At 40.4% G+C, this 21293-nt stretch overlaps 1 protein-coding gene across 1 annotated transcript in view; it reads right to left on the reverse strand.

Moving 5' to 3' along the window:
- Positions 1 to 787: 787 nt before the first annotated feature.
- The window catches only part of PHEX (phosphate regulating endopeptidase X-linked), a 217992-nt gene continuing 197486 nt past the window's right edge, over positions 788 to 21293 (reverse strand). Inside the window, exon 22 of the mRNA XM_075913320.2 lies at positions 788 to 878. Within this exon, the coding sequence (XP_075769435.2) occupies positions 803 to 878 (76 nt within the window). The 3' untranslated portion in view covers positions 788 to 802. The remainder of the gene's footprint in view (positions 879 to 21293) is intronic.

Below are 21293 nucleotides of genomic sequence, written 5' to 3' on the forward strand. Positions count from 1 at the left end.
GTGTCACTGCATATAATATAGAAAAGCCCTGGTACTCCTACATGGCTTGTTCACTCGTAAGGTGTAGTCCCTGGCTTTTTCAATGGGTTCATTGTACAGCTGATGATTCTTGATGAGCCATCGAACAGTCAAGGTAGTGCTGATGCCCCTCTGTCTGGGAGTGTCACCCAGAAACACGGCACAAGTTTGGACATACAGATTTACCATTCATATCTATACTTATGATACAAAGGTGATAGAAACATAGAAACAATATTACCACACTTGGCAAATTATAACATTTTCACAATGTTACTGTACCTGGCATATCTGACACAATTCATTTCAGGTTTATAGTATTGGCACCAATAATATCATAAAGTGTCTCCCACATTCCATACAGCATCACAGGGGTTACACCAGCATCCAAAATTAGGTGAAAAATTCATAGGGAAAGGTTGCAAACCAAACTGGCTGAACAAGCATCTCACAGAGGTTATTAAAGGAAAACAGAAAGCCTGCAAGGAATGAGCAACATCAGCAAGAAAAGTGACCTATCAGAGGTCAGAAAGTGTAAAGGGAAAAGGACACTTGCCAAAAACCAAGCAGGTTCTGGACCTTGCAGAATATCAGCTGAATTTAGTCCCAATAATGCTCACCTTACATTGCAATGTAGCCATGTCCTGACAGCGCTAGCTCTGACTTTCCACTTTTAACCTCAACATGGATGATGTGTTTGATTTTCATTACTGCTTCTGGCACAAGATTGTTAACTCATTTCTTCCTCCAATTTATGCTGGCGCCAGGGAGACAAATTTGTTCGTTATTGATTTTCACTTTCCTCTTGGAGCAACCTCATAGCTGTTGCCAAATGGTGACAATTGGAAATGTAATTGTACCTACAAAAAGAAATGATAATTGCTCTTCAAGGGTTGGGAAACTAGGTACGTTATTTGAAATGTATTGAAAATTATTAGGATGGTTGTAGCCTGTTCAAGGCATACCAAAAGCAATCAAATCCTAAGGCTGAATTGCCTGTGGATTTCCTTTTGTACCCTGAGCTTTGTTATGAATGTTCAACATCTGGTCTCATCTTTACTTCTGGTGGGTAGGTCAAGAAATGAGCAGAAAATGAACTGACCCATGTTTCTGACACTAATCAAGGCCAGATGGAAACCTGGCCAAACCCCTGTGAACCATGCTGAACTTTTACATGACTGCTGCTAGTGGGAAGGAGGAAGCATTTTGAAAATTTCCTTTCTCCTTTGTCTGCGTTCACAGATGGTTAAGTGGATAACTTTGGCATCCTGAGTGGTGTGCAGGATTTGGTCCAAGAGGTAACTGTAACAGGACCACTTGGAAATACTGACCACAATATAACAACATTTAACATTCCTGTGGTGGAAAGATCACCTCAGCAGCCCAAAAGTGTGGCATATAATTTCAAAAAGGGGAACTATGCAAAAATGAGGAGGTTAGTTAAACAGAAATTAAAGGTATAGTAACTAAAGTAAAATCCCTGCAAGCTGTATGGACATTTTTCAAAGATACCATAATAGAGGCCCAACTTAAATGCATACCCCAAATTTAAAGACATAGCAGAAGAACTAAAGAGCCACCGTGGCTTATCAACCATGTAAAAGAAGCAGTGAGAGAGAAAAATACATGTTTTAAAAAGTGGAAGTTAAATCCTAGTGAGGTAAATAGAAAGGAGCATAAACACTGCCAAATTAAGTGTAAAAATGTAATAAGAAAAGCCAAAAAGGAGTTTGAAGAACAGCTAGCCAAAAATTCAGAAGGTAATAACAAAATGTCTTTTAAGTACCTCAGAAGCAAGAAGCCTGATAAACAACCAGTGGGGCCCCTGGACGATTGAGATACAAAAGGAGCATTTAAAGACGATAAAGTAATTGCGGAGAAACTAAATTAATTCTTTGCTTCAGTCTTCATGGCTGAGGATGTTAGGGAGATTCCCAAACCTGACCTGTCCTTTGTAGGTGACAAATCTGAGGACTTGTCACAGATTGAAGTGTCATTAGAGGAGGTTTTGGAATTAATCGATAAATTTAACAGTAACAAGTGACTGGGACCAGATAGCATTCACCCAAGAGTTCTGAAAGAACTCAAATGTGAAATTGTGGAACTAACAACTATGGTTTGTAACCTATCCTTTAAATCAGCTTCTGTACCCAATGACTGGAAGATAGCTAATGTAACGCCAATATTTAAAAAGGGCTCTAGAAGCAATCCCGGCAAGTACAGACCGGTATGTCTGTACATCAGTACCAGGCAAGTTAGTTGAAACAATAGTAAAGAATAAAATTGTCAGTCACACAGAAGAACATAATTGGTTGGGTAAAAGTCAACATGGTTTCTGTAAAGGGGAATCATGTCTTACTAATCTATTAGGGTATGTCTACACAACCACCCTAGTTCGAACTAGGGTGGTTAATATAGGCAACCGGAGTTGCAAATGAAGCCCGGGATTTGAATTTGCCAGGTGCTGCCATTTTTAAACGTCCGCTAGTTCGGACTCCGTGCCCGCGGCTACACGCGGCACGAACTAGGTAGTTCGGATTAGGCTTCCTATTCTGAACTACCGGTACACCTCGTTCCACGAGGAGGAATAAGAAAGTAGGAATAAGAGATCCTCCGAAAAAGGGGTTATTTTCCAGAGAATCATGTCTAGACTGGCGCTTTTCTCTGGCTTATCCCCAAGCCGGAAAAAAGCGGCAGCCATGTAAATGCAAATGCCGTGGGGGATATTTAAATCCCCCGCAGAATTTGCAATTCCGAAGTCTACATTAGCATCCCTTTTCCGGAAAGGGGTGCCAATGTAGACACAGCCTTAGAGTTCTTTGAAGGGGTCAACAAACATGTGGACATGGGGGATCCAGTAGATATAATGTACTTAGATTTCCAGAAAGCCTTTGACAAGGTCCCTCACCAAAGGCACTGAAGTAAATTAAGTTGTCATGGATAAGAGGGAAGATCCTTTCATGAACGAGAACTGGCTAAAAGACAGGACACAAAGGGTAGGAATAAATGGTAAATTTTCAGAATGGAGAGGGGTAACTAGTGGTGTTCCCCAAAGGTCAGTCCTAGGATCAATCCTATTCAATGTATTCATAAATGATCTGGAAAAAGGGGTAAACAGTGAGGTGGTAAAGTTTGCAGACAACACTAAACTGCTCAAGGTAGTTAAGACCAAAGCAGACTGTGAAGAACTTCAAAAAGGTCTCACCAAACTAAGTGACTGGGCAACAAAATGGCAAATGAAATTTAATGTGGATAAATGTAAAGTAATGCACATTGGAGAAAATAACTCCAACTATACATATACTACAACTAATCAGGAAAGAGAACTTGGAGTCATCGTGGATAGTTCTCTGAAAACATCCACGCAGTGTGCAGCGGCAGTCAAAAAAGCAAACAGGATGTTAGGAATCATTAAAAAAGGGATAGAGAATAAGACGGAGAATATCTTATTGCCTTTTTATAAATCCATGGTACTCCCCACATCTCGAATACTGCGTACAGATGTGCTCTCCTCATTTCAAAAAAGATATACTGGCATTAGAAAAGGTTCAGAGAAGGGCAACTAAAATGATTAGGGGGTTGGAATGGGTCCCATATGAGGGGAGATTAAAGAGACTGGGACTTTTCAGCTTGGAAAAGAGGAGACTGATGGGGGGGATATGATAGAGGTATATAAAATCATGAATGGTGTGGAGAAAGTGAATAAGGAAAAGTTATTTACTTGTTCCCATAATATAAGACCTAGGGGCCACCAAATGAAATTAATGGGCAGAAGGTTTAAAACAAATAAAAGGAAGTTCTTCTTCACACAGTGCATAGTCAATCTGTGGAACTCCTTGCCTGAGGAGGTTGTGAAGGCTAGGACTATAACAGGGTTTAAAAGAGAACTAGATAAATTCATGGAGGTTAAGTCCATAAATGGCTATTAGCCAGTATGGGTAAGGAATGGTGTCCCTAGCCTGTTTGTCAGATGGCGGAGATGGATGGCAGGAGAGAGATTGCTTGATCATTACCTGTTCGATTCACTCCCTCTAGGATACCTGGCATTGGCCACTGTTGGCAGACAGGATACTGGGCTGGATGGACCTTTGGTCTGACCCAGTATGGCCATTCTTATATTCTTATGTTCTTATCTTCATAAATTCTTCACTGCATATGGAAGGTGGGGAGGGGAAGCAAGCCTGTGTCCATCTGTAGCAGGCTTTCCCTCACCCTGTCAGACTCAGATCTGGCTTCAGTGTTTAACCTCTCAGAACATTAACTTCCAGTATTTCATTTGTGATTATTCTCGGATAATGTGATTGACTGTTGCAGGCCCCATATTTATAAAAGATACCAATGCTCCAAGAAAGCTTTAGCTGGCTCAGAATATGGTAGCTCCCCTCAGATGACTGGGAACATAGGAACTGATGTAAATTAGATGAAATTTAATGACAAATGCAAAGTACTCCACTTAGGAAGGAACAATCAGTTTCACACGTACAGAATGAGAAGCAACTATCTACAAAGTAATACTGCAGAAAGAGATCTAGGGGTCATCGTGGACCACAAGCTAAATATGAACCAACAGTGTGCCACTATTGCAAAACATACAAACATATTTCTGGGATGCATTAACAGGAGTGTTGTGAGCAAGACACGAGAAGTCATTCTTCCGCTCTACTCTGCGCTGATTAGGCCTCAATTGGAGTATTGTGTCCAGTTCTGGGCACCACATTTCAAGAAAGTTGTGGAGAAATTGGAAAGTGACCAGAGAAGAGCAACAAGAATGATTAAAGATCTAGAAAAAATGACCTATGAAGGAAGACTGAAAGAATTGGCCTCATTTAATTTGGAAAGGAGAAGACTGAGAGGGGACATGATAGAGGTTTTTAAGTATCTAAGGGTATGTCTACACTACCCTCCTAGTTCGAACTAGTGGGGTAATGTAGGCATACCGCACTTGCAAATGAAGCCCGGGATTTGAATTTCCCGAGCTTCATTTGCATAAGCAGGGAGCTGCCATTTTTAAAACCCCGCTGGTTCGAACCCCGTGCAGCGCGGCTACACGGGGCTCGAACTAGGTAGTTCGAACTAGGATTCCTATTCCGAACTACCGGTACACCTCGTTCCACTGTCAGTCAAAACAATCAGAAAAAGGTACATAAATTGCAAAGTGCAATTTGCATACCTTTTTCCAAAAAAAGTGGCAGTCTTTAAATGTAGCCTAAGAGAAAAACCAAAAACTAGCTCTCACCATCAGCAAAAGCAGAGCACACAATTAGTCTTTTAGTTCCCTGGAGGGGCTCACATACTATAATGATGGATCTCTAGATAGAAAGATAGATTTATTCCAAAATTATTTGAGTTCTTGTCACTTTCCTTCCAGTTAGTGAATATGGGACTGGTATCACACACACGCGAACACACAGACACCATTGGGCTTTACCATTTTATTTTTTCCCCTTTGAAATACTACAGTCACACATTACTTCTTTCACTGAAGTTTGGTGGGTTTTTTTTTTAAATTAATAATGACAACAACGGTTTTTTGCTCTAGTAACTTTAATCAAGTCCTTGTTAAAGTACAAAAGATAGTTTAGCTCTTCCTTGTAGACATGAGTTGTGTGCCTACAGCAACCTTCTAAACTGCTTTCCTTGGTGGGTGGTTTTTGTTTTTTTAATTGCAGCTTTTGTTACTTTAGAATGATGGGTTTTTTTTCCAGTTTCTGATTCCCCTGAAGCTTTGCAATTGCTCCTGCAGTCCTTCTATACTCGCCCCCGCTGTAGTATCTGAGTATAGATACTACACTCTTCAGTGATTTTATCCTCAGAACACCCCTGTAAGTTAGGGATGTGTTAGCTCCCTTTTACGAATGAACACCCGAGAAACAGAGACACTAAGGTCTAGATTCTCAAAGGTATTTAGGCAAAGACAAGGAAAGCGAAATGGAATCTCCAAATAGTGGAATATTTTTTACAGTGGAGGGATGCTGAAACCTTGAAAAAAACTGTAAACATTCCTTATGATGCAAACCTCTTCAAACATAGGGTGCAGCAGAACCCTACTTCCAGGCCCCCCCCCTTGTGACTACAAAGTGACTTAATCATTGAATTAAACTTGATTGTGTCAAGGTGACTGGGGATTTTGGCTCAAAATCTTTTACACTGAAATGTTTTTCTCACTGTTTTCTCAGAGACACAAACTAAAATGGCTTTACTAAATATGTGGCTATCACAGGTTGATGTTTCCTAGGCAACATAACTGAGCAAAAGCAATCTGGTGTCCGTTCTCGCCTTGCCTAACTGAGCAATTATTATTATTTTATCTGTTTATTAAGCACCCAAGAGTGTGACAGGCACTTTGCACACCCACACTAAGCCAAGTCACTCTTTGCATTTAAAAACAGGTAGTCATAGGATGCATTTTGTCCGACAATTCTGGCAAGGCAGAAGCAGTGAGAGTTGCAAAATACACTCCAGCCTCATTATCACACTATCCACAGGAAGCTAATGTCTGAGTATTCTAGAAGTGAATGCTCCAATCAAGCAAACCATAAATATCCCTCTCATTGAATTTCTTTTAAACCTGTGACTAAAACCATTTCACCACCCAGAAATAGCCACGCTAAGAATCACCCAGCTTTCTCACATTGATGTTGTGAAGATTAACAAAGTTAATAGTAAAGTACTTTAAACGTGTACTGTGCTACATAAATGAAAAGGGATTATTATTTAATAACTTCCATATTGTACCCTAGCCTTTCCCATCAAACTGTGTAATCTTGAATTTGCTGAAACTAATTAAGGCTTACTTCACTGATGGGCAAAGATTTAAACCTAAAATGAGCAACATACTTAAGGACGCATCATATATCAGTGGGGTGAGGTATATTAAAAGGAAGAAAAGAAAAAAACCTACCTTTAACAGCAATGGAACCTAAATGAACAGTAAAGAGACAGCTAGTCAATATGCTAGTCCTGTGTCTACTAGGCTGTCTTTATCCTCTTAGATTCTTAACTTGATGGACTGTTGATTGCCTGCTCTTTCTCAAGAGACAGCACTAAAACCTGTCACTGGAACTTGCAGCATCTATTCTTAGTGACCACATCTATTGCAAAATAGTAGAAGTAGGGTTCTTCTGTTATATGAAACAAGGGATCCAGCTGCCTGCAGACTGATAAAAGCAAAGGCTTCAATTTCCATTTATTTCTCAGTTTCATATATAGAGCCAGGCTACTTCAGATCATTGTCACTTGGCAATTTTGCTTATGTCAGTGCCGCTCATTTCAGGAGAAGGTGGAGGGGGAGAGAGAAGTGGAAGAGTGGGTAAAGGGGAAGCCAGTGGTAATTTCTTTTTAGATCACTTACAAAATAGGAAAAAAAAGAACTATCATCTCTGAATCATGGCAATCTCATGACAGAGTCACAAAGAAAAATATTCTCCTAGTCTCAGAGTGATTAGAAATACATAGGGGACTTAGCTATGATTGCTTTTGTGTGTCTATGTTATAGTGGGGAGAGGAGGTAGGGAGCCATTGGCTAGTGCGTGTCTGCCAGAGCCCTCTTCAGATCTGATCTACAGCGGGCTGGCAAGTTCGTCCACATGCTTTAGTGACATTATCTTTGCTTGGAGCCCCTGGTCCTACTCCCATAAGCAACAGGATGGCAGCACAAAAGAAAGTGCTTTCTCTCTCTGTGCAGTTGCAACAGCAGGCACACTGGCAGAATAGGCATATGCAAGACTGAAAAATTAAAACAATAGCTCCATCCCACTTGGATAAGGGCAGGTTTATAAAACAGGGTTAAGTCAACCTAATTTAATAATTCCAGCTACACGAATAATATAGCTGAAGTTGATGTAGCCTAGGTTGATTTATTGCAGTGTCTACTCTGTGTGGGATCAATAGGAGAAACTCTCCCTTGGACTTATCTTATGCATCCTATTTTGGAGTCAACAGAGCAATCTGTGGTTGATTTAGCAGGTCTTCACTTAACCTGTTAAATCATTCCTTGGTGGATTGATTGCCACAATGTGATGTCCTAAGAGTGGAGACAAGCCCTAAAGGTTGGACCTAGTTGGATATGAGTAATAAAAGGACCTAACTGCCTTGTGCTTCATAAGGATTTGGCTTGTAATTAACAGTATTTCTACCCAAAGCATTCAAAAATCATGAGTCAGACCTTGAAAAATCACACTTGGCTTAAAAATAATGAATTTTTAAAAAGAATAATAAATGTAAAGGATCTTTTTATTTGGCATTCAAGTCTGAGGGTGGACATGGGTCACATTTTTCAGAAACTTTTTTTGTTTTCAGTGGTATCTAGCATTCCAATTTAAGCATTTAATGCCAGGGGCTGGTGCTATAAGAAAAACTCCATGAGAGTTAAAATTTTGAGAATTAGCAACACTGTCAAGAAGCCTCACTTTAGTTGTTTATAGTAGAGTCATTCCCAAGAGAGGATTTTGTAGCAAAGGTAGGTGGGTTTGGGGTTGGTTTGTTTTTTCTTTTGGTTGAACAAGACAGAGAAGGTTTGGGACTTTTATAAAATGGCTCTGTGTTAAAATCATCGGATACATTTTATTATTGATTGACTGGCTACTTGAGGTTGTTTTTTTAAATATATAAACATTTCTGTATGGAATGATCTTGGAACCACCTAATATACCCTCACATCATAGGCACTCTCCTCCCATGGGTATTCTCCTCTGAAGGCCAGGAGCCAGTAATAGTATATTCATCCTCCAAAATAGGGGTATTTTAGATCCCCTTTGCACAAATGTGAATGACTTCACAAGATGCAGCCTCATAGAGATTGAAATCCTTTTCAGGAGGATACATCCTCCAGGCACTTGGGCTTGGGTAATCCACCTCTTCCTCCTCTTTAGTAGGTTTTAAATGCTATAATTGATTCCAAGAGGGTTTAGATCAAAGGAGCAAGGATGAAAATGATTCCTAATGGCCCTTTGGTATTAATTATTACAAGTTGAGCTCATTTATCCAAAAAGCTCACTAAGGACCTTCATCCTAAAGAGCTAGAATTCCTTCCAATCTCCCAGGAACTGGGAATGGGGACAGAGACAGAGGCAGCCCTCATTTCCCTTCTACATGCAGTGAACTAAGAAGAGGAGATAATATGTTTGATCCAACTAAGCAAACTGGTGCTGGAAATTGTGGTTTAAATCTCAGTGTGGTATCACCATCTGGCCAAGAGACCAGTTCTAGGCCCGGATTCTGCATTGTGTAATGTGCTGGAGAAATTCTTCATCCACACAGAGTCCCATTGGGGTGGAGGGTGCAGCAGTCCACCCATATGATTCACTATTAAGCACTAGGGCTTCAATTTGTATCTGGGCTATACAAGAGCCGAGCCAATGGAGGATGTACAGGTAGATGATAAATGATCAGATAACCCAAGAAGCTGGGAAACTCATCTCACTGCTTTCTCTATGGGGGATCTTGGGACAAAAGAGTATGGAGGAAGTACCACAGAGTTTCTCTCTCCCCTTGACTCACTGCGGTATGCTACGCATGGGAAAGCAACTGGGCCAAAGTCGGCAAAATACTTTAAGATTATAGACCAGCAAAGCATACCTTCACCTTTGCAAGACTGAGTATCACTGATCTGCACTGTAAACATGTTATCTTAAGATCTCTGCTACTTTTCATATTATGTTGGCATTTAGAACTGGAAGGGAGTCCAGCTATCAAGGCATTCCCATCATACAATCCCATTCATAAATGTATCAAATTTCCATCATAAAGCTAGTGTTATTTCCCCTACTATCCTATTGAGGGACAGTTCTAGGACCTCACTTCTGATGGTTAGAAACCTGCTCTGAGTTTCCAGCCTAAATTTATTAATAACTAGTTCATACCCAGGTGTATTTGTGCCAGCATTGTCCTTTTGCTTACATACTTCGTCATCCCCCCTGCCGTTTATTACCCTGAAATATTTACAGGGAGCAAGCATATGGCCTTCATCTTGCTATATTGAACAAGACAAACTCTTTTAGTCTCCTGTCTTAAGGTAGATTCTCCATTCCTCTAGTCATCTTAGCCACTCTTTGCATGTGTGCCAGTTTGAATTCATCATTCTTGACCAGAATTGTACACAGTATTCCAAAGGAGGTATTACCAGTACCTGGTACAATGGTATTAATACTTCCCTGTCACTTCTGGAAGTACCTCACCTGATACATCCTAGGATCACATTTGCCTTTTTCATGGCAGCATCATGTGGGTGGATCATGGTTACCTTTCAATTGGAACACGTACCCACATCTTTCTGGTACTCTGTTCTTCCCAACCAATAAGCCTTCAGTGGAGGCAGAAACTTTTCTTATTAATCCTTATGTGCATGACCTCACACATATGAAGACTTTGTACTATTTGCACTTTGGACTCCCTCCTGAGGGAAACAGAGGGATCCATCTGCCAACTTCATGTGATGTGCAGCCTGCCTGGAGCCCACATCTACAACATTATTGCTGAGGCTCGTACATCTCTCTGATCACTTCCTATGCTCCTCACCCATGAGGGCACTAATGGTACTGCTAGGTATGACCGTTAATAGATCAGTAGTGACTATAAGGCTTTGGGAGCTAGAGTGCAGGGGTTGTGTACAGGTTGTGTTCCATCCTTCTGACTGAGGGTAAGGGCCTGGCAAGGTCACATGCAGCAAGGCTGTGCAGATGGTGTGAATGGGAGGGGTCTGACTTCCTTGTCCCTTGGGTGCTGTTCTAGAAAGTCTTCTGGGAAGAGATGGGGTCATTTCACCAAAAAGGGGAAGAGTATCTAACTGCACTGACTTACCAAGCTAGTTAGGAGGGTTTTATATTAAAGATTCAAAGAAGGTAAGTGACAAAAGTCCACAGGTAAGTATAAAAAGGCAACCACCTATGGAGGGTTAAATATGTTGGAGTAAGGAATGTGGCAAATTACAACAGGGTCATATAAACAACATACGATTAATCAGGGAATCTGCTCAGCATCCTATATGTCTATACACAAATGTTTAAATAGAAAGAACTCGAAGTATTAGTACATAAGCTAAATTATAACTTAACTGGCATCATAGAGTTTTGATGGGATAATTCTCATGACTGGAATATTGGTATAGAAGGGTAAAATTTGTTCAGGGAAGACTGGCAGCGTAAAAAGATGAGAGGTGTTGCATTATACATCCAGAATATATAAAATTGTTCTGAGGTTCAGAAGGAGATGGGAGACAGTTAAGAGTCTCCGGATAAAGAAAAAAAGATGTAAAAAGTAGAGATGATGTCATGATAGCGGTCTATTATAAACTATCAAATCAGGAAGAGAAGTTGAATGAGGCACTTCCAGAACAAATAAAAATATTCAAAGCACAAGACCTGGTAGTAATGGGGGACTTCAACTACCCAGATATCTGATGGATAAGTACTATAGAAAAACTCAAAAATTTCAAGAAGTTCTTGGAATATATTGGGGACCACGTTGTGTTTCAGAAAGTGGAGGAAGTAACCAGGGGGACAGTCCTTTTACACTTGATTCTTACCAACGGTAAGGAGTTGGTGAACATGAAGGTGCCCAGAAATCTGGGTGAAAGTGATAATGAAATGATATAATGATGTCTGCAAGTCACCAGGGCCTGATGAAATGCATCCTAGAATACTCGAAGAGCTGATAGAGAAGGTATCTGAGACTTTAGCTATCATTTTTGAAAAATCATGGAAGTCAGGAAAGATTCCAGAAGACTGGAAAAGGGCAAATATAGTGCCCATATATAAAAAGGGAAATGGGAGAAACTACAGACCAGTCAGTTTAACTTCTGTGCCAGGAAAGATAATGGAGCAAGTAATTAGGAATTCACAGCCATCTGCAAATACCTGGAACATAATAAGGTGATAGAGAACAGCCAGCATGGATTTCTAAAGAACAAATCTTGTTCTTTGATAGGATAATGAGTCTTGTGGATAAGGCAGAAGCAGTAGACGTGGCATACTTAGACTTTAGTAAGGCATTTGATATGGTCTTGCATGATCTTCTTGTCAATAAACTAGGCAAATACAACTTAGATGGGGCCACTATAAGGTGGGTGCATAACTAGCTGGATAACTGTTCTCAGAGAGTAATTATTAATGGTTGACAATCCTGCTGGAAGGGCATAACAAGCGGGGTTCCACAGGGATCTGTTTTGGGACCGGTTCTGTTCAATATCTTAATCAATGATTTATATATTGGCATAGAGAGTACGCTTATTAAGTTTGCAGATGATACCAAGCAGGGAGGGGTTGCAACTGCTTTGGAGGATAGGGTCATAATTCAAAATGATCTTATGTTACGTTCTTATGTTCTTATCTAGACAAATTGGAGAAATGGTCTGAGGTAAATAGAATGAAGTTTAATAAGGACAAATGCAAAGTACTCCATTTGGAAGGAACAATCTGTCTCACACATACAGAATGGGAAGTGACTGTCGAGGAAGGAGGTCTACGGAAAGGAATCTAGGGGTTGTAGTAGACCACAAGCTAAAGATGAGTCAACAGTGTGATGCTGTTGCAAAAAAAGCAGACATGATTCTGGATTGCATTAACAGGAGTGTTGTGAGCAAGACACGAGAAGTCATTCTTCCGCTTTACTCTGTTCTGATTAGGCCTCAGTTGGAGTATTGTGTCCAGTTCTGGGCCACACATTTCAAGAAAGATGTGGAAAAATTGGAGAGGGTCCAGAGAAGAGCAACATGAATGATTAAAGATCTAAAGAATATGACCTATGAAGGAAGACTGAAGGAATTGGGTTTGTTTAGTTTGGAAAGGAGAAGACTGAGAGGGGACATGATAGCAGTTGTTAGGTATCTAAAAGGAGGAGGGAGAAAAATTGTTCTCCCTAGCCTCAGAGGCTAGGACAAGAAGCAATAGGCTTAAACTGTAGCAAGGGAGGTTTAGGTTGGACATTAGGAAAAAGTTCCTAACTGTCAGGATGGTTAAACACTGAAATAAGTTGCCTAGGGAGGTTGTGGAATCTCCATCTCTGGTGATATTTAAGAGCAGGTTAGATAGACCTCTATCAGGGATTTCCAGATGGTACTGGGTCCTGCCATGAGGGCAAGGGACTGTACTCAGTGACCTCTCGAGGTCCCTTCCTGTTCTAGTGTTCTATGATTCTATAAAAGGAAGGAGTGAGAGCAATAGAAAAAGTATAATGGTTTTCAAAAAAGGCAGACTTTAACTAACTCAGAGAACTAGTAGGTATGATCCCCTGGGAGGGAAATCTAAGGAAAAAAGAAGTTCAGTAGAGCTGGCAGTTTCTCAAGGAGATAACATTAAAGGCATAACTTCAAACTATCCTGATGCAAAAGAAAGATAGGGAGAATGAGCTCTTTTATGACCTACAAAAATAAAAAAAATGGAAGCATAGCCAAAATGCTAAGGAGCAATAGAAAAGAATAGCACAAGCATGTAGGAAAAAAATCAGAAAGACTAAGGAAAAGACAAAATGAGTCACATCTAGTCAGGGTCATAAAAGGCAACAAGAAAAGGTTCTTTACATTCATTAGAAGCAAAGGAAAGATAAAGGAATATGTAGGTCCTCTACTGTGCAGAGTAAGAGAGTTAATAACAGATTACATCAAAAAAGATGAGGTGTTCATTTTGTATTGTGCTTCAGTCTTCACTGAAAAGGTTAATGGTGACTAGATACCCAAGACAATGAATATTAACAAGGGGGGAGTAATGAAAACAAAAATGAGGAAAGAGCAGCTTAAAGAATATTTAGATAAGTTAGATGCCTTGTCCAGACAAGAGGAAAGGGGCAATACAGTATCTCTATAAAAAGAGGAATAAAGACGACCAGAGGAATTACAGTGCCGTCAGCTTAACTTTGATAGCCAGAAAAATAATAGAGCAAATAACCAAATAATTAATTAGTAGGCACCTAGAAAATAGTAAGATGATAAGTAACAGTCAAGAATAAATCATGTCAAATTAACTTAATATGGCAAGCCTTGTGGATAGGCGAAGCAGTTGATGTGATAAATTTAAATATTTGTAAACTTTCATAAACAAACTAAGGAAATATAGCCTAGACCGGCAGTTCTCAAATTCTGGGTGGGAACCCCAAAGTGGGTCATGACCTGATTTTAAATCGAAGTAGCTTAACTTGGCTTTAGGCACTGTCTACGTAGCAAAAAGTCCAAGGAAGAGCACTCTTCTTCCGACTTCCCTTATTCCTCATACAATGAGGGTTACAGGAGTCAAAGTAAGAAGTCCTTCAGCTTGACAATATTTTGACATTATTTTGAAATAACGCTAGTTATCTCGAAATAATGTTGCTGTGTAGACATACCCTTAGTAGGAATAGGGTAGCTGAAGCAAAATGCAGGACAATGTAGCACTTTAAAGACTAACAAGATTCTTTAAAGTGCTACATTGTCCTGCATTTTGCTTCAGCTACCCCAGACTAACACGGCTACATCTCTACCACTAGGAATAGGGTGGCTTTCTCAGTATATTTCTGCACACATAGTACATTATATGCTTTCACATATAGTGAAATCATATTGCTTACCTGAAAAGAAATACATCTATTTAAAGGGCAGGGTTTCCTTTCCTTGAAGTAAAGCAAATATTTTATGCACAGTGGGTTTTGAAATAAAAATCTGCTGATTGGAGATGGAGCAAGCGAAAATTCTCCAATTAACTAAAAACTATGTATCAAGCATTAAAAATATCAGATAAATCCAACCCCAAATGTAATTGATAACATCTACTAATTACTCACAATGTTCCTTTCAGAACAATCACTTTTTGATATCTCAGTAAGAATAAGCATTGGCTATTTTACTACTGCCATATCTTTTAAACAAGAATATTTATACATCTAAAGAAAATCTTGTAGAGCTGCAATGAGATAGGATGGGGAGAGAGAAAAAAAATGCAAGCCTACCTTTGACAGTATAGGTAAACAGATTAAAAAGTGTATATAAAGCATTGTTTAAATGAATTATGAGCAAAGCAGGCTAGATAAAATGAACAAAGGGAAATCTGAAAAGTAAGAGAACAATTAAACCGAGAGGGTGAAATCCTTCCCTAATTAAGTCAATAGGAATTTTGCCTTTGACTTCACTAGGGCCAGGATTTCACTCAGTGAGATCCATCAGTCTTAAAATACCTACTTTTATTGCGTCATTATCAATTTGCTATTATCATATGTAGGCAAATCTGACCTGTAGAGCAGCATTATATATGTCTTCCTCACATACACTCATTTCACTCATACGCTGATCAGTAGAATTCAAACATGTAGCAAAAAACATTCTTAAGTATCCAGATTCACAGAATACATTCTGAAGACACATAATGGCAATGAAAATTGCAAACCAATTCTAGATGGTATCCAAAAAATTGGATTCCATATGACTAAAATATATTTGACACTGATTAGACAGCTGGGATTCATCTACAAAGCAGCATTATTTCAGAATAACTGATGTTATTCAGAAATAACATAGTCCGTGTCTACACTACAAGCGGTTATTTCAACATAATGTCAAAATAATGTCGAGCTGGAGGACTTCTTACTCCAACTCCTATAACCATCATTTTACATGGAGTAATGGAAGTCAGAGGAAGGTGGGCTGTTCCTTGGACTTCCTGCTGTGTATACAATTGATGTAGCTCAAGTTGCATAACTTATTTTGGCTTTAGCCCTGCTGTGTAGACATAATCCTAGTGTGTTGCAACTACTCCTTATTACACTACGCAAAACTCTTCATTAGTACTCATGCTCTTCATCATCCTGACCCTTTTCTCTTCCTCACCCTCCTTCCCGGGATTGTTATCAGCTTCTTATCGTGTGTCTTACATCTAGATTCACTCTTTGGAAAAGAAACTCTGTGTGTGTGCACAATAGTGCCTTGTACTATAGGCCCCAGTCCTTAACTGGTGACCTCTAGGCACTACTATGACATAAACAGATAATAAATAATAAATAAATAAATGATAATAATTGTTTATTAATTATTTTTTATTAATTATTATTATTATTATTATTATATATAGTAAAACACAACTCTATGCAATTAAACAACAAACATAAAACAATGACTATTACTGGCAAAAAGTGAACATATCTTGCATATTGTTTTATAAATTTCAAAGTGCTTTTTAATCTCAGATTTGTACATCATGATTTTGAAAGAGCTGTCATTTAGTGTTGATTTTTCTACTTTTCAAACATCCAGTTCTTATCCAACATTTCTGCCCCACAGGCAACTAGCATTTTGTGTTTCATTTCACATGCAAAAGGTTTCAAAGTGAGTCCCTTCATGTTCTCTCTCGCATGCACACTCAACCTCTCTTTCTCTCTTAGGGTGTGTCTAGACTACATGCCTCCTTCGACGGAGGCATGTAGATTAGCCAGATCGGAAGAGGGAAATGAAGCCGCGATTAAAATAATCGCGGCTTCATTTAAATTTAAATGGCTGCCCCGATCTGCCGATCAGCTGTTTGTCGGCAGATCGGGGCAGTCTGGACGCGATGCCCCGACAAAGAAGCCTTTCTTCATCGGCACAGGTAAACCTGGTTTCACGAGGCATACCTGTGCCGATGAAGAAAGGCTTCTTTGTCGGGGCATCGCGTCCAGACTGCCCCGATCTGCCGACAAACAGCTGATCGGCAGATCGGGGCAGCCATTTAAATTTAAATGAAGCCGCGATTATTTTAATCGCGGCTTCATTTCCCTCTTCCGATCTGGCTAATCTACATGCCTCCGTCGAAGGAGGCATGTAGTCTAGACACACCCTTAGACTTTACATTGGTACTTTCAAAGTTTTGTTGTTTTTCTTAATCTAAAATAAGTAATCTAGACTAAAGACAGATGCTTTTCTATGTGTGTACATGAAAACATAAAGCCCAGGGCACATGTGTTTATAAGCTTCTTGTGAATGGGGTGGAAGGATCAGATTTAAACTTTATGAAGAAGCTAAAGAACAGAAACCCAAAGAAAAATTCCAGTACTTTAATATTATGTTCTGGAGGCATTGCCATGTATTTCAATCCTATCAGATGGGTCCACACAGGTTTAACAACATTTGGGATCAGTTTAAACTAAGTCTTATTATTTTTATATTTCCAATGTTAAGGAAATACCCACTGATTGTTAAAACAAAATTTAAAAATGAAATATCTTGTCTTGTCCTCCATGAATCTCGTTTATACATACACAGATGTCCAAATTCACCCCTGCCTAGTGTAAGGAGTTGCAATTTGTACTTCTGTGGATGAGCCTAACCCCTTACAGCCTTGAATGAGAAAATACACCATCCTTACGGGTATATAAAGGGATGACTTCCTTCTGGGCTGGAGACCCTGGGGCTAAAATGTACCTGACTACAAGATTATCCCCACTTAAGATGAATCAAGTGATTCCAATATAAAAAGCATCAGAAAGCTGTAGGAAGGGTGTGGTTGAAAAAAAGTAACTAAGACTGCCAGAAACAGGAAGCTCATGAACTGTCTGGAGCTGAGAACAGCTACTGAGAGTATGTTTGGCTCTTCCAGAGCCCTGGCTAGATAAAGGCTATGAGTGGGAGCTGAAGATAGGAAGATGCCCTGAAAAACATTGTTTGTTTTGGACTTTTGAGTACTGTTTTTGACACCACCTGCTGCCAGCCTGAGGAAAGCTGCTGAAAAGTGAATTAAAAGGTTAAGTTTACCAGGTTACTGAAGACTGAGTTTCTTGAAGAGGCAATATAGGTGGGATGGCCAGAGAGACAAAACTACAAAAGGGGCACATGGGGCAGTAAGAAGCTCCCATAGTACAACAGTCATAGCAGGATCCAAATCCCCTTCCCATCAAAGAGGAAGAGGGGAAGCACTTCCAAGAGTGGGAGAGCTCCTATCCCTGTGTACAACCTCAGTGCTTCCCTGCTGCGTTGCTGAGATAATTATGTCACCAGGCTTTCTCGAGGGTCTTGCTGCCCCAGGACTGGTGGACATAGTGTCTCCTTAGATGTCAGTCTACAGAGACTTTAAACCTGGGGCTACGTCTAGACTGGCCACAAATTCCGGAAAAGGAATGCAAAGCAGGTAAGTCAGCATAGGAAAATCCGTGGGGGAATTAAATATCCCCTGCGGATTTAAATAAACATGTCCGCCGCTTTTTTTCCGGCTTGGGGAAAAGCCGGAAAAAAAGCGTCTAGACTGGCGCGATCCTCCGGAATAAAGCCCTTTTCCGGAGGATCTCTTATTCCTATGCTGACTTACCTGCTTTGCATCCCTTTTCCGGAATTTGTGGCCAGTCTAGAAGTAGCCTTGGAGTATTTTATAAGACACTGACCCAGGGATCATTTCTTGCATTCACACTTGACACAAAACCATGCTCTACTTCAGACAGGAGAACATGAAGAGGAGATCTAAGGAGGGGTCTCAAAGAATTCACCTTGGTCTATTGTCACAGGACAGGAGTGGAAACATTTTAGGATCTGTTTGGTGCTGCTTCACCAGCCTCACAAAAGCTACAGTGGGAGAATACCTCAGATGATCTGGCATGCGTAGTCTCCCTAGTAAAATTGGGCCTTAAGAGGAGATGTTTCCCAAGCCCCAGAAATTCTGACAACACAGGTGAGAAGCTGTAAGATGGGGGGCATATTTGGACTAGATTTATGAAAAGGGAAGACGAAGGATTACACTGGAAGAGCACCCTCAGGAAGGTACCTCTGTGAATCATGACAAGGAAATAGAGGTAATTTAGGATCCACCTTACTCCTGATATTCTTGTTGATATAGTGTTTGAACAACAAGATGATACCCTGAGGGAGCCTTATTTTTAATAATCCTTTATCAGAGGTGAACTCATCTGTGACTGCCTAGCCAGAACTTCAGTAGAAAAGAAATTTCTTTCCCAAGCGGTCCAGGATATGCATACAAAGGAGGCAGTTGGGGGACAGTTGTATCATGCATGGGGGATGGGACAACTTATTGTTTCCTGTGCACCTCCCTGCAACCATCACACCTGTCTCCTCTTTGTCCAAGCACCTTTAAAAAACGTGCTCTCCAGTGACAGTCTAAACTCAATCCTTTAATCCACTTTTTACCAATTCTCCTCAGGCTGGCAGTAATCCTTGTCAGAGAGGGAACTCAAAAGTCCAGCAAAACCACAAACATTTTCAGCTCAACTTCTCTCCTTTAACTCCCCGCTTTGGGCCTTGCAGAGCTCAACTTGCTCCCCTTAGCTACACGTAGGATGTATTTCCTCACCTTATCGCCAGGCTCCCCACCTTTGACAGTCTCCGCTGGACACCTTGCCTGCAGCTCCCTGCTGCCTTTCACATTGTAATCACCTGATTCCTCTCAAGTGAAGCTCATCTTGCAATAAACACTGAATTAACCCATGCTATCCAGCCCAGAGGTGAGCTACCCCCTTACAAGAGGCTTGTCAGTATTTCATTTGTTAAACTTCTTCACAGGGTTCTGATACCTGGGAATAGCTTTAATTTCTCCTTGAGCCTCCATCAATCTCCAGGAGTAGATCCTCTTAGGAATGTGTTAATTATGCCCATTTCCTGATCATGGTAATAGGCCCCTTTTAGGCTGCAGTACCAATGTTTGTAGCTGTGTCCACTGAGTGCATTACAACAGAGAGCTGTCTTCTGACCTAGCAAGGCTAGGTCCATACCCTCTCCCTCCCCATGGTTCATGCCAGAGGAAGCTGGCATAAATCCATTAATTACTTCCTGGATACTACCTTTGTTTAATCTGATTTCCTCTGATTTAAATAGTCTTTGGATCAGGCCTCGATTTTTTTTTAAAAAGTGTATTTAGTAATGGTCAGCAAGCTCCATAGTAAATCTAACTCTGTATTTAACAAGACACTCAGGCTATGTCTACACTGGCATGATTTTCCGAAAATGCTTTTAACGGAAAATTTTTCCGTTAAAAGCATTTTCGGAAAAGCACGTCTAGATTGGCAGGATGCTTTTCCGCAAAAGCACTTTTTGTGGAAAAGCGTCCGTGGCCAATCTAGACGTGCTTTTCCGCAAAAAAGCCCAGATCGCCATTTTCGCGATTGGGGCTTTTTTGCAGAAAACAGTACTGTGCTGTCTACACTGGCCCTTTTGCACAAAAGTCTTTCAGAAAAAGACTTTTGCCCGAACGGGAGCACCATAGTATTTCCGGAAAATCACTGACAATCTTACATGAGATCGTCAGTGCTTTTCGAGAAATTCAAGTGGCCAGTGTAGACATCTGGCAAGTTTTTCTGGAAAAGTTTTTCAGTGTCTACACTGAACTGTAGGTCAAAATAAGATACCCAAATTGCAAATCTTATTTCGATGTTATTTCAAAAATGGCTTATTTCAAAATTTGGCGCTGTCTACACAGCACTTATTTCAAAATAAATTGCTATTCTGAAATGTCCCTTACTCCTCATGGAATGAGGTTTACAGGAACATTGGAATAGCAAGCCTATTATATTTTGAAATAACGGGTGCGCTCAAAAGATGTGGGATAGCTATTTCAGGATACCTCCAATATCCTGAAATAGCGCTGCAGTGTAGACATAGCCTTACAGAAAATATCACTAGACTAATAAAATCAGTACAGTAAATTAGGGAGCATATACAGGCAGTCCCCGGGTTACGTACAAGATAGGGACTGTAAGTTTGTTCTTAAGTTGAATTTGTATGTAAGTCGAAACTGGTACATATTGTAGGGGAAACTCTAGCCAAACATTTCTCCAGAGCTCAGTTTTATTCTCCCACATCTCACTTCCCTCAGTCCTTTATTCTCAAGCTGAGGTGTCTGCTGAGAAACGCTGCTCTGCGTCTCCCTGGTCTGCTGGAGGGCAGAGGCGCTAGCTTCACGTCTCCCTGGTCTGCTGGAGGGAAGCAGCTAGTGCGGGGTTGCCTCACCCCGTTTGTAAGTAGGGATCCGATGTAAGTTGGATCCATGTAACCCGGGGAATGCCTGTATTTTCAATTAATGAACACTGAGAAAATTAGCACACAAGGATGGCATATGCATTTTGACTACATATTTGGCCACTTGAACGTAAAAATCATTGTCTATATTCTCTTTTGTGTTTTTAGTGAGCGCCTCTGCATAAGAAGCAAGTGCTCTCTGCTTATCGCATACTGACATTCAGCCGCTTTTCTGATGTTCAGATAATGTCATTGTCAACTAGTGGCAGGCAGCATCCTGTCCAGCCTTCCCTGTGGTAAGCAAAGATAAGCATCTTCCACTGTCAAAATCCTTTTCTTCCCTCCTGTATGCAAAATTCACATTCCATTTGAGGTGGCTGAGAATGCGAGA

This window comes from Pelodiscus sinensis, chromosome 1 (assembly GCF_052426305.1).
Source record: "Pelodiscus sinensis isolate ZL-2025 chromosome 1, ASM5242630v1, whole genome shotgun sequence".
Classification (NCBI taxonomy): domain Eukaryota; kingdom Metazoa; phylum Chordata; order Testudines; family Trionychidae; genus Pelodiscus; species Pelodiscus sinensis.